The sequence below is a fragment of the Pleurodeles waltl genome, chromosome 1_2, assembly GCF_031143425.1.
Source record: "Pleurodeles waltl isolate 20211129_DDA chromosome 1_2, aPleWal1.hap1.20221129, whole genome shotgun sequence".
NCBI lineage: Eukaryota > Metazoa > Chordata > Amphibia > Caudata > Salamandridae > Pleurodeles > Pleurodeles waltl.
The window spans coordinates 664,794,552-664,808,337 of NC_090437.1; the positions used below are offsets into that span (position 1 = coordinate 664,794,552).

Below are 13,786 nucleotides of genomic sequence, written 5' to 3' on the forward strand. Positions count from 1 at the left end.
GGTGCAAATGAAGTGCACCAGTTCCTTTTCAGCCCTGTCCTGTCTGCCAGTCTGTCTGTAGCAGGTTATCAGTCCTTTGTGTGGGGTCAGGCCACTACCCTTTGAAGTGTAAGTGTAAGCCTCTCCACCCTTCCTGCACAGGAAGGCCCATTGGTATGCAGATGCAGTTGAGTGTCCTGTCCAACACAATTAGAAAGATGAGAACCCACATTCATCACATGTGTCAAAGGCGTCTTTAATTTGAGCTTCATAAATCCAGTTGAAAGCAAATAACATAAAATGCGTCGAATGGCGGAGAATGTGATAAGACAAATCCAATCAATCAAAAGAGCATTCAGTAGATTCTAACAGCCGACACGTGTTTCGCCCCCTATGGTAATTTCACCTGGGGCTTTTTCAAGGCAATATAGTGATCTTGTTCATTCATCATTTCAATAGAAAGTAATTGGTCGGCCTGAACGCGTCGCCCAATCAGAGCCTGATTGCTGTTGTGTTGAATATTTTACGAAAGGGGTTATGGTCCATACCCCTTGATTTTCGAGTACCCACCTAATTATCTTTTCTAAATTGGGCATTCAACAGGAAGGGAACAGTTTGGACCTATTGACATAACATAAAGAGTTGAGTGTCCTGTGTTTGTGGCTGTCTGGATAGAAAGCCCAAATGTAGCTGTCACCCAGCCCAGTTCAGACATGGATTGGAAACGGGCTGTAAAGCACACAGAGCATTTTCTAAAAGTGGCATTTCTAAAATAGTAATGTTAAATCCGACTTTACCAGTAAAGAGGATTTATCATTAACATTCCAAAGATATGAAACATGATGGAGCTACTATTTTCTGATCAGGAATTACAGCTTAACAGTATATTAAGGAATGCCCAATGCAGGTCTATGAGCATGTAGACCCCGAATGTGAAGGTAGGAAACCAATTGAGTCATATTCTTTGTGAAGACTCCTGTGGCAGACCTGATTCCAAATGGCAACACCTGAAACTCATAGTGGATCCCAAAAATGTAGAATCTAAGAATACCTTGCTGTTCTTGTGCAATCTGAATATGGAAACCCAGTATTTCTATACATGTTCATACAAGAAAGAGTGGAATAATGTTCTGGAAAGTATTTGTCTTGAAATAAACCTTCCTTTTTTAACTATTGACATTTATTGAGTCTATTACTTGATGAAATCCTCCTGTTTGTTTTGGAATCTGGAAAATTCTGGTGCACCTGCATCTGCCTGGTTCAATTTACTGTACTACTTTCATTGCCCTCTTTTCCAGCAGGGTTTGAATCAATGATTTCAGTACATTTGTCTTCTCCTTATTGGCTGAATCACCCATAGGAATGGTCCCAGTCTCCAATGAGATTGCAAGAAACTCTGTTTGATAGCCTTTCCTCCCTGTCTTCAGGTTCCAGGAGTTGGAAGTCCATTGCACCTATTTCTCCAGAAAATGTGTTCAAGTCTATATTAATAGACCTAAATCACTGCCGTAGTTGATTGTAGATGGCTCAGGAACCAGTTCATTCCTTGTGACCATCTGCTACTACTGTGCAGCACAGCCTTACCCCTCCCTCACCACTATGCCCAGCACAGAGAGAGGCTGGGCTCTGTCACTAGGGGTCAAACTTGGCAGGGACTCCTTTTCTTACCTCTGAGCCTCAGTGGGGTTTTGAAATCAGTGATACCATAACTGTATATTTGACAACTTGATTTCATACTTTGAATACTTGTTTTCACTAGTTTGGCTTGGGTGTGGTGTGTGCATAATAATTCCTTTTGGTCAGCAAAGCTTTGGTATCCTTCACAAGTAATGATTGAGACAACGACACAGGATGCAGGAATAATGAACTGGTTACTTATCGGTAATCTTAAACATCCTTCGTCCCTAACGTCCTAATCACAGTCATTACGCCCAGCCTCCCTCCCTAGAGTTACTGGCCTCAGTGGTGCTTGCTAAGTTCAGGATGTACTTCGGGTAGGCTATGCCTTAAACCATCTCCTGTGTGGGTGGGCATTTGGCATATCTGCTTCTTGGGTTTTTTCCTGCATGAGATGAGATCCAACTCACATGTAATTACTGTGACAAGGATGTAGAGATCACGGTAAAGGACGTTATACTAATATGGAGAACATAGTTGGACCAGTGATGCTCGTCACTAGGCAATCCTGGGGCTATTCGACTGCGCCCACTGTGTCATGGTAAATGGAAGAAATATGTAGGACACAAAACTTCTTATTGAGGGGCAGTGGAAGCATGATGTGGGGCAACCAGTGAAGTGGGTTGTCCTAAGAAGTGTCTATGTGCACAATACAAGGTGCCATGGTGTATTTCAATACAAATGTACTCATAACAAGGCTCGGCGAGTAAAGTGTGGTGAACACTCGTATATTCACCGAGCAGGCAAGAGTGGAGCTCCACTGCCGCTGGAGGGGAGGCCCAGACTCTTCCCTGTCCAGCGCGAGAATTATGCTTTCATCTGCTTATCTTTCAAGGCTGCCTGGGTGGCCACAGAAAGCACTTGACATCTTGATGCACTTCAGCGGTTTTACATATACACAAGCTTTGTAGAAAAATAAATGTGTCATTCGTCACCACATATGTTGGCCGGGGAGGGGGCGAGTGGAGGAAGGGCCGCCGCGGCTCCTGTGCTGCCCGAGTGCAAGGCCTTCTCGTCTATCCTTACTTCTGCCTGGCGCGTGCTTCCCCCGCGCTTTCTACTCCATCTACCCACAATTTTAGACCCACAAATAATTGGAAATCGGCTTAATGGAAGATGTTAACCGAGGATGCCTATTAGGCCACAAAAAATCTCCTGGCTTACAGTTAAGGCCACACATTCGCACACTCTAATCTGTTACCACCAGTCGGCGGGCAGTCTTGGCAAGGGGCAGCCCTTCAGCTGAGCTTTCGGGGAGGTGGGAAAGAGGCTGAACAGCTGCTTTCGAACAGCCTTCAGAGGCCTTCCGCAGTTTACCAAAGCAAGGCTAATATTTTCATATTCGGATGGGCTTAGGTACACGCCGAACCGCAGCAAAGGCGATCGGCAACTGCGCGCCAATGTTTTTCTTAGCTGAAGAGCAAAACACACTCCTTTTCTGTTTAAATTGTTCATGTGATAACTGTTTCAGAGCTGCACTCCAGGTCTAATCCTTATAGCGACAGACGCAACTATTTACTTTGAATGAAACCCTGTAAAAATACCGATATTCTTTTTAAATGTCAAAGTAATGTACGTGTGCTGTCGGTACTTTTCAAAGAGCCCTGAGGAGCAGCCTGCATTTCGTGAAAGCACTGGCACCGAGAAGAATTACAAAAAAAAGGCTTCGTGGGGTCGCCATGTTTTCGTGCCAGCTCTGTATATACGAAAGTAGTGCATTCTGGTAGTTGTAGTCTTAGTGTACACCACTTGGAGCAATTGGGTTTGTAATTATTAACTGTTAAAGAAAATCCAGAGACTAGAATTTTCCTAACCTGAGGATATGGAGTTATTTTATATAGTGTCCATCACAGCTGTCAAGTGACCATGTGTGTGGTGTAATGATGCCGCGTAGTTCTTCGGCATGACCTGTCATCAACAGTTTGAATCCCGGATGTGCACTGATTACATCCTCTGGCCAGAGGCTGTAAATAAATGGGGGAACGACCGCACAGCGTCTTCCACTCAAGCATATGTCACGGTGTGTGTGTGTGCGCTGTCATCTATTGTTACCTCTAGCGCTATTTTGCTAGGCCGTTTATCTGTGACCCTGCCAACGAGGCCACCAATGTGACAATTTCTGCCAGACATGGCATTCTGGGACTTGTAGTTCTCCTCTGATAGCTGCAAGCGTGGATTAAAAAAAACCTTAGCATGCAAACTGCTTTTGGTCAGGGCGGGGTGAGGCTGCCACATGTGATGGGGGAGGGGTATGACAGATGTGAGTGACTACGTCCGTGGCGGGGCCCTGGGGTCGACGTGTTTGCACAGACACACACCTGAATCCATGATGGATTTACTGTACGACAAAGGGCCCCGTTAACATGTCCGTCCCAGCTTTGCAGTGCAGCCTGGGCCTACGCTGCTCATTAGCTCTATCTTCGGCCGGATCTGTAACTTCCTGCACAAACCGGCACCATTAAACGAACCGGCAGATTAGGGCCGAATTAGCAGCTTCCTGGCTCACTCTTTTCCCACGTTGGTTCGTGAAGGAGACGGATAAAGACAGCCATAAACATGCACTAAGTGTTGACAATGATAAAGGCCCTTTTCGAGGTTTTCGGCGGAAGAAGGTGAGCTGGTAAAGGGACGGGGCAGCAGGATACGAAGTAACGCGGCCCTGGTGGAGGTCTCAGTTGACCATTGTAAATGGTTTCTGTACGTCTGTATTAAAGCCAGCAGAAGCCCCCGTGTCACCAAGGACGCGCGGCCCCAGCTCTGATTTTATTCACAACTAAATACATCCTAGGGGTCCAATTTTTGATTCCCATAAAAGGAGCGAATTGGGCTAAAGTGACCCAGTGGAATGGGTAGAAAACAGAACCCCCGGGACATAGTCAACTGGTAAACGCATCAAGTTGTTATAAGATGGATCTTTGTCACAAAGAACTCTGTGCCCAGCTTCTTTCTTTTGTGTTTGCAAACTAATCCCTAGACGTTTTTCAATGTAGTTGGTCCAATAAACTAACACACATGAAAACAATGTTTTGTACAATTAAAATGCAGCACTGCATCTTTGGTCACATAGTGTAACTCGGTAATCCTAGGCAATGCACGACCACTAGAACAAATATTGCTTTTTTTTAGTGGTTAAAAAATACTAAATCCAAAAGATGTGATTAGCCAATTTAACCGCTACCAAGATGCAAAGGAACTCTACTACAATTTTCTCCACAGCATTTTATTCCATATTCAAAATATCATTATGCCAGCAACAAGCGACTGAAGCCAAACCAAAACACTTCATTTATATAGAGGCAGAGCTATCCACAGTGCTGCAGGTAGAGTAGCAGCAATGCCCAGGTGCCAAGGGCCCACTGCACCCCAATTGTATCTCTTTTTTCATACACTAGAGGAAAGGGCATTTTCCTTGCTTGCATTACAGCTACCTTTCCTACTCCATTGCATTTCTCACTGGTCAGGTGGAATCTGCAGCAGTGAAGGCATGCTTGACCAGGCAAGTATAAATCTGACACCACCCTGGGCAATTGTTGCAGTTTGTATTTGCCCCTGTGAATCATGGTCTTTACCTGTTATGTGTCCTCTGCAGGTGTAATAGAACTCCTTGCAGTAGTCTCTGCACAGCACCGGCAGCATCAGCTCTCTCTCCGCCACCTCCCCTCTCTCAGGTGCATGGAAGAGGCCCTGTGCTTGCGGGGAGCAGTAGGCACACTTGATCTCCTCCAGCAATTTCCCACACTCTGTGTTGTTGGTAACAGAATATAGCTGCAAGCAACATAAAACAGAAATACATCACCACGTAAAGCTGATGAAATGGAAGCCCATGCAGCACGATGGAGAAACAACTGAAGCTGTCAACTGCCCCATTTCTTGAGGGTGACCTTTACTCTGTTCTGGATTTTTAAGCACAACACTATACACAGTGGGACTTATAGTCTTGCTTTTTCCTTTAAAATTACAGGCTTGCAAATCTAAGGATGCTTACTGCTATTGGTGAAAAAAAAACAGTACAGGCAGGAAGACACTGGCTTGACATAGGCCTGTCCACAGAGGAAGTGGTCAACTCCCTCCATTTTGTACAGACAGGGCCCCTGGAATTATGCAGCTGGGAGGACCAAACTAGGCAGCAGGGATTATTGTATTAAGCAGTGAGAAAAGGCAAACTATGCAGCATAATGCGAAATATTTTGTGATAGAAGTATTTCATTATTCTGTTGCTTTCATTCACATTAAAACCGCATGGGCAAAGGTGTAATTCACCTCATTAGCATTAGTTTAATTTACAAACACGTCAATAAGCAACTGAAAGGTGACCAGTCAACCTTTATGATATGCCTACCACATGAGGAACAGCATGTGTGGCTGCTTTTTTAGATACTTTTGATCCGTTGAAGCTGGAGACAATGATTTTTTTTGGGTAAAATCTGCAAAGTATACAGTAGATGATGGTTTATGTGGCAGGCGTGTCAAATCCCAAATTATGTGCAAAACATGTGGCCGCAGAACTGCATCATTCTAGTGGTCCTGTGTGCATCTCATTTTCAGTCAGTCCTGGTTGTGACTGAACAGTAATTCATATAGTGTCACATGTATTATTTACTCCCCCCTTATATCTGTGTGCCTACAAATACCAAAATGAATAGAGTTAGTACCGAAATAAGAGACTAAGACTCAGCTTAATGAACATAGGGCCAGGTGGCATCTATTGATAGCTGATAACTCAACCCAGTTCATGAAGACCACTTTAGGACATCTATGACTTTTGGGCCAAAAGCAATTTGGATTCTAGCACACAAGTATTTGCCTATAACTCCCAGCAAACAGAGAGAATTTAGCTAAACATGTAGTACTAGACTGAAGTTAACCCTCGGGCAAGGGGGCTGTTTGCAGCTAGGTAGCGACAGTTACATGTCACAGGAGGGGGCTGGCTTTCAAAGTACTCATGCTATAGGCCTAACTTGAGAAACGCCAGAGATAAGCATGCACACTGCTTGGTCAAACAAAATAATGACTTTCTTGTTAAAGGACAAAGTCTGTTGTAAAGTTTTTTAAATGGTGTGCATTAATATATTGCATTTTAGATGTCTGTTCACATATAAACGTGTAGTGTTTCTCTTTCCAGTTGAACACACATCAACCAACTTTGTATGTGGGAAGCTCATGTACCACGGTACTGAAGAAGCACACTTTACTGAACTACAGCTGCTCAGGCTGCACCCATTGGGCAGTAATATTTCACCACATATTCATAAGGAAGTCTGTGACAACGTTTCAATTTACAAAATCTTAGGCCATGGAGTCATATTCACACAACTAAAACGAATGTGTTTTAAACATGCTTCTGCAGTTTTAAGCAGACATGTTTTTGCTTACATTTTAAAGCTATTTCATAGATGGGCCCAAATATAGTGCCATGAATGTAAGGAAGAAGGTGATGCATGTTTTCCATCAACCAAACAAAAATCCAAATGAAAGACAGATCTGTATTAAAATACATTTGGGGGTCAATTCACAAAGGCATTTTGGAGTATGTAAAATAGTACTCCTCTAGTACTCTTTTATGTACTATTACATGCATTTGTAAGTTAGCACCAAAACATCTAAAATGGGAACACTCGTGTAGGACTAGCACACGAAGATAAGCCCATATCCTCTTTGAACTTTTGCTAATAGGAGTCGGATGTTTCTGGACGATTCACAAAGGCACGCATGAGAATGTAAAAGAGAACTCCTGAAGAGCTACTTGCCATAGTCTTAGATGAATCGACACTATTGTGGACTCTAAGTACATCTACTTGCTTTTTGGATGAGGTTATCAAGCTGTGTAACATACCTGCGTCTACAAACATTCTCATCTCTTGAACTCTACTGCAAAGACCTGGGACCAGGAGTTCAGCCAATAATGAGAGAGGCTACACGCTGTTGTGGCCCAGCAAGCCAGTGCCATTTTGTCTCATGGGAGGCCGATAGAGGCTTCACTCTGACTTGTGCTTCAGTGATCCCAACACTCCCTGAAGTAGAGTCTCTTAGGCACAAGCTTCCTCTTGGTATTTGACAGAGCACTACTTATTTAGTAAGTGTGTTCCCACGTGTGACTCTGGTAATTACTAATGTTTGCCCACATCCATATTTGCAAAAGAGAAATTTTGAATTTTCAAATTATTCTACAGAGTTTGATTTAAATGTGTGATATCTGCAGACAGTGTGTGCTTGCTTCTGCTTCCTGTGTCTAATTTTTACCAAAAAACACCCAAGCCCTGCAAAGTGTCCTTTATTACAGAAGGCTCCTGAATTCCTCGTGCTATGGTGATGGCAAAGGCGCTAAATGTTGACACATACTTTGTTGATAACATAACATGCATGTTTATAGGGAGCTCCATCACCTCTGGCAGGCCTCTTGGTGCTACTGACATCTGATTGGTGATTGTCACCCAACTCAATGATACTTATCTTATCAGCCTCCAGATGATGAAAGGCTAAGTAGACTGACAGGGATAGGAACCTTTGACCATGGGGTCAAGCCCGATCGATGAAGTAGATGCATTAAACCAATGAGCCACTAGTCACTGAAAAGATAAAGAAAGGCAACAAACACACCAATTCGGGTACTAAACCCCCCAGCATTTGTCTGGATGTGTCCATCGACAGTTGTATCCGCGGGCTGCTGGGTGTAAGAGATGCCACACACCTTGAATGCAATGTGCAAGCGGTCCCCGGAGCCTGCTTCCTCTGCACAGAGGGACCGGACGCCGTCACTTCTCGAGTTCAGTGGCAGTCCTAGGCGGATATGTAAATAGATCATTGTAGGAACAAGAGCGGCAGCTGTTAAAGGGACCCAGCATGAGGGGATGAGGTATTTGTTTAGTTGGATGTGTTCCACAATAGGCTTTGTCCGCCAGAGGGCCGGAGCAAACAAATGATTGTAAAAGGCACACTTGAGGACAATTACTCCTCACCGTGCCCTGACATCCCCGTGGCTGTGAACCCCTCCGAGGTGGGCAGGGAACTGAGCTGGCCTGGCTCTGAGGACCCCCTTCCCTCCCGGACGCTGCTGGCGGCCCAGCCTTCTGTCATGGCGATGGATTCCCAGCATATGCCCGCTGTCCCTTTTGGTTGGCGCTGGACAGATACACGCTCTGTTGGTAGGATGGTGAGTCGCAGACAATCACTAAGAAAAGCCCATCCCCCCAACTCCACTGAAGCAGCACCACACCGAATGTTGGCCCGAAAACCACAAGATGGATGGAGGAAATCTTTGTGGGGTAAAACAGACCGTACATAAGAGCTGTACCATGTACTGGAAGACACCCCAGGGGCGACACCACAAGATAAAATTCGTCACATGATCACGTGGGCGAACTTGGAAAATATCTCACTGTAAGTTTAAGACAACGCTAAAACGCCCTCCGAACACAAACTGAGAAACAGCAGTTTGCCGACCAACGCTCAAACTACAAACCCAGAGGATAGAACCTCCAAAAGTGCTGCTGGGGCACAGAGTCTGAGAATCTTTCCCTCTGCTCTGCCGCGCTAACAGCGTTTGCAACGCTTGCGGTAAATGAGTATTTGCTGGCAATACGTAAGAAAGGAACCTGCGTAAACAAAATGCGCCCGTGCACATCAGACAGGCGGAGACACACACCCCGGCAGCTGGCACTGTCAGTGCTGGAGGCTCTGCATCCCTGCTATTTCATCTGGCAGCTCCTGTCACGCCAATAAAGCGCCTTGTGTTGTAACTCTGGGAGCACGAAGGAGCATCTCTGATACTACTCGACCGAATAAAGACCGGGCTGCGGCTGAGCGCCCCCTTCCACCCCCCACAAACCAGAGGCAGGCCCCTCTCCCTCTCTGGGAGGAAAGGCAAGACAAATGCCCTCTTAAAAGGCATGAACACTTGGACAGCGCTGGGGGGCTGCGGGAGAGTGATGTTCCCCAGTCCCTCCCATTAGTGCACTAACTAACACGGCACACAATGCTGTTGTTGTTATTTTTTCGCCACAAGCAACCGCGGCTCCGTGTGTGGGCAGCAGTTTAGTGGGGAGGAGGAGGAGAGGCCGACCCCTTTTTGTCCTATTCAGTTTTTTCTCGCTCTCCCCATTTGCATGACTTGAGCAAATTAAATGATGCAATATGGCTTTTTGTTACCAAACAAAGTGGGAGATACCACCCAGACACATATGTTGATTCGGAGAAGCTGTTTACATGTGAATGGAAAGAGAAATCTACCGTGAACTGAGCATAAAAATCCGACGAGGCAGCGGCTGTTTTTTCTCTGCTTGAGCCAGCGAAAGTGAACGGCAAGTTTTCCAGGAATCACTCACGGTCTGACAATTGCAGGCAGGGCTGTACGTGAAGAATTGTTAATTAAATCTAAGTCCTGCGTCAGGCTTGGGAGGGGAGCGGACGGGGTGACACCTGATCAATGTTTATTTATTTTGTGAACTCTGTTTTTCTTTTAACTGCACCAGCTGCAAGGTGCTTTTTGGGGATTGAGGAGGTGTGCTGCTCGCGATTATCATACCAGTGTAGGACGGACTCTAATCCCGGCTCCGACACTGACCTGCACTGTGTGATCCTGAGCGGATCAATTTACCTTGGTAACCCTTGAATCCTTTGGCAGTGCTTGAAGTATTGCGCGTTATTCAAACATCCAGGAGTCTACTATGCAAGCATCGGAAGCGAGATCCGAGTTCAGTTTGACTCGGTGACCCCCTAATAATTTATTTGAAACATTTGGAGATCGGAGAGGTGGGCAGGGAGTTTATAAAAAGTGAGGCGATCCACTCAACGGGGCTGTGCGTGCAGGGGGAGGTAAGAAACAGCCAGTGTTCATGCCAGGGGAGTGGGCAGGAGAGTAGTTCGGGTAGATGTTATCTTTTGTCCTCGTGTTGTCTGGTGGTTTTCAGGGTAAGGGATGGGTTTGGCTGGAGTACGCGAAGGAATGGTGAGCGGATACTTTCTGCGCTCTGTTGTGCCACCCAGCAGTTCTCCACCCTGGCAGTCCCTCCAGGTGCCATGCGCTGGCTTCCAGTGGGCACCCTCTGCTGGCTCTACCGCACACGCGTTCCTGGTGCCACCTAGGAAGCCATCCTGACAACCCGCCCCTGCTGACGCCAAAACTCCAGCGCCACACCGTGCAATAAGCGTCCCGGCTCTTGACAGCGCTGTGAAGTTGGCATCTGGGAAAGAAGCGTTATGGAGAATCCAATGCTCATATTATCCAGTTTATCCCCCGCAATTATAATAAAACGCAGTGGCCCGAAAGATGCACGGTTGCTCCTGACACCCCTTCTGTCACTAACATAGTATTCCTCCAATAGCAGGCAGCCCTCTTCCCAAACATTTAATGTCAGTTTCATAAAGCACAATCTCCTTCCTCTAGCATTCACTAAGAAAGACCCAGACACCTAGGAAAGCGCAGTGAATGCAGCCAGGATTGACATCAGTGCGCCAATGGACATCAAGTGTGCAATTAATACGCGCCCTTCCTGTACCCCAAAAACGATTTCAGCATGCACATTTCACCCTGTCTGCACCCAACACACACGAGCAGGTACTTATTCTGCGTGCACTTGTTGCACATAACGTTTGCATGTAATAAACGCTGTTCCTGCATGTAAAAAGTTTTCCTCCATCACACATTCATTGTGCCCAATGACTGCGTGTGAAAATCACAGCTACAACAAGGGTCTGCCTTGCTGCCATTATGCAGACTCCTTTATGATGTGACCATCATCATCCCTCCTATGACGTGCGCGCAGTCTTCGTGACATGCAACAAACCGGGCATTTACAGTCAACAGAGCACCCGCAACAGTACATAGACGCCTGCTCCGAAGGCCCCATATTTGCAGGCTTTCATTTAAAGTCCACCTTTAATTAATTTACAACAACATTCATCCATTCAGTTATATCACTTTTTCATTTCCCTAGTTCTTTCATCCAGGGAGAAACCTTCCTATGTGTTCACTACGCCTTTGCTCAGTGGTCATTATTTCTTCATTTTCGCCTTTCTTCATCCAGAGAAAGAAGGACCAATGTTCCGTATTCTCACTACTTCTTCATCCAATGGTCATTATTTCTTCATTCCCACCATCAAGTGATCCCTCTTTCTACATGTTCGCCATTCCTCCATTGAGAGCCTATTACTTATTTCTATGCGTTCGCAATTCCTCTGTTTGGTGGTCATTCTTTCTTCACGTTAGGTTTTCCGGCATCCAGTGTTCGTTTCTTGTTCACAAGCAATACCCTCTTTCCAGTGGTCATTCTTGCCCCAACTTCACCATTCCTTGATCTAGTAGTAGTTCCATGTTTTTGAAAAACAGACCTTCATAAGGTGTCCACTCACTATCTGTTTATTCTCCGAGCATCCCTTCTTCGTTTAACTACTTACTTTATAGTCACTAGTTCGCCATTTTCATTCAGTGGTTATCCCCTCCTTACGTTCGTCATTCCTTCATTTAGCCGCAGTTCTTCCTCTACGGTAGCCATTCCTTCTTTCAGTAGCCTTTATATCTTCGTAGCTACTATTACTTCGTGTCCTGGGCATTCTTTCTTCACCATCAGCATTCACGTGATCCGTAATCACTGCTTTTTCAGTGTCACTATCCCTTGATTTAGCTGTGCCTTTTGTCCATACTCCTTAGCGTTTCTTTACACAGACATTCCTCACTTTATAATTATTTGTCGTTTAATAATGGTTATTTCTGGTGCTTGACAATTGTCATCAAACTAGACTGCGGAACATCTTCACATGCATTCAGCAACCCCCTGAGTTTCACCCACCCACCCGTGCATCCAGTACCCATCGCCCACTAGGTTCCCCACACAGGTGTCACTGTGTCCTGTCCCCCCAGGGCGGGGCCTACCTTGGGTTCCCCGTGCAGCAGCAGCCCCTGTCGGCTGTCTGCGCGGGAGCAGCAGGAGAGCCGGGGGTAGAGCCCTCGGCAGCCCTCCGTGCCCGCATGGTCCCTGCGCCGGCTCCTCCGGGGCGGTGCTCCGTTCAGGCAGCGTCTCCTCCCGCGGGACTCGCTCCTCTCTCCGAACTTGGCCTCGCACTGCAGGAGCGTCAGCGCCAGCAGCAGCAGTGCCGACCGGTGGGGCCGCATCCCGGGCAGAGAGCTTTGCTGGGACTCCGAGGGGTGGCACGGGGTCAGCGGTGCCAACGACAGGTCCTGGCACTGCAGTCACGCTGCTCCCAGGGCACAGGGCTGCTTCGGGGTGCAGGGGAGTAGGGAGGAGGGGGCGTCCGGCTGGCACGGAGGGCACAGGGCAGGTCCGGGTGTTGATGCAAGCACAGGGTGCTGGCCGGGGCAGATTTAGGACCTGCTCCGGGTCGCTCTCCTTGTGCTGCCAGCGGAAGGCACGCTTTGGTACTGCTGGGGGTGATTTCTCTGGTAAAGGGCAGGTCCGGGGTCTAAGTGTGTCTGCTGATAAAGGGTAGTTCTGTTGGTGAAGAGGCTGCGGGCACAGGCCAGGTATGGGAGCAGTGTTGGTGCGCGGGTAGGTACCAGGTCTAGTGTGATGCTGGTGCCGCTGGCAGAAGGTTGGTCCAGCAGGGATGCTAGTGCCAGAGATGTGATGCTGAGTCTGCCTGCACGGGGCAGATCGGCCGTGATGCTGCTAGCAGACACAAAGTCTAGGGTGATGCTGGTGCCACAGGTCAGATCTGGGTGATGCTAGTACCAGGTGGCAGGTCGTGTGTGATGCTGCTTTGCAGAAGGCTGGCCTTGAGGTGCCACTGTTAGCAGAGGGAGGTGTATGCGCTGCTGGTGCTACTGGATGCTCTCTGCAGGTCTACCTCCTCCTCTCTCGTGTTCTTTCAGTCCTTCTTTTTTTGCTTCTTCTTTTTAACCAGCGCGCGCGGGGAGGTTCTACCACGCGCGGCCCCTGACGTCACTAGCAGCCTGGGAGGCGGCGGTACTGGGCAGAGGCCGAGGGGCGCGCGCCAGGCTCGGGGCAATGGCACGAGCTGCTGCCTGCAGACCCGGGGTGGTCTTCCCTCCCCCCTCCCTGGCAGCCGGTGCTGTTGGTGTCACGTGCCTCCGCTTCGGGGGCTGCACACTGCACAGGTGCGTCCCAGGCTCACTCACCCCCACCTGAGCGGAATGCGCGGATTGCAAGGGCAGCTC

At 47.4% G+C, this 13,786-nt stretch overlaps 1 protein-coding gene across 2 annotated transcripts in view; it reads right to left on the reverse strand.

The window, feature by feature from the left end:
• HHIP (hedgehog interacting protein) overlaps positions 1-13,469 on the reverse strand; it is a 209,679-nt gene extending 196,210 nt beyond the window's left edge. For both annotated transcript variants that reach the window (XM_069242604.1, XM_069242603.1), the window contains exons 1-2: positions 12,524-13,469; positions 5,226-5,421 (exon numbers count right to left, since the gene is read on the reverse strand). In XM_069242604.1, coding sequence (XP_069098705.1) covers positions 5,226-5,421; positions 12,524-12,763 — 436 coding nt within the window. In that variant the 5' untranslated portion in view covers positions 12,764-13,469. The remainder of the gene's footprint in view (positions 1-5,225; positions 5,422-12,523) is intronic.
• Positions 13,470-13,786: the final 317 nt, after the last annotated feature.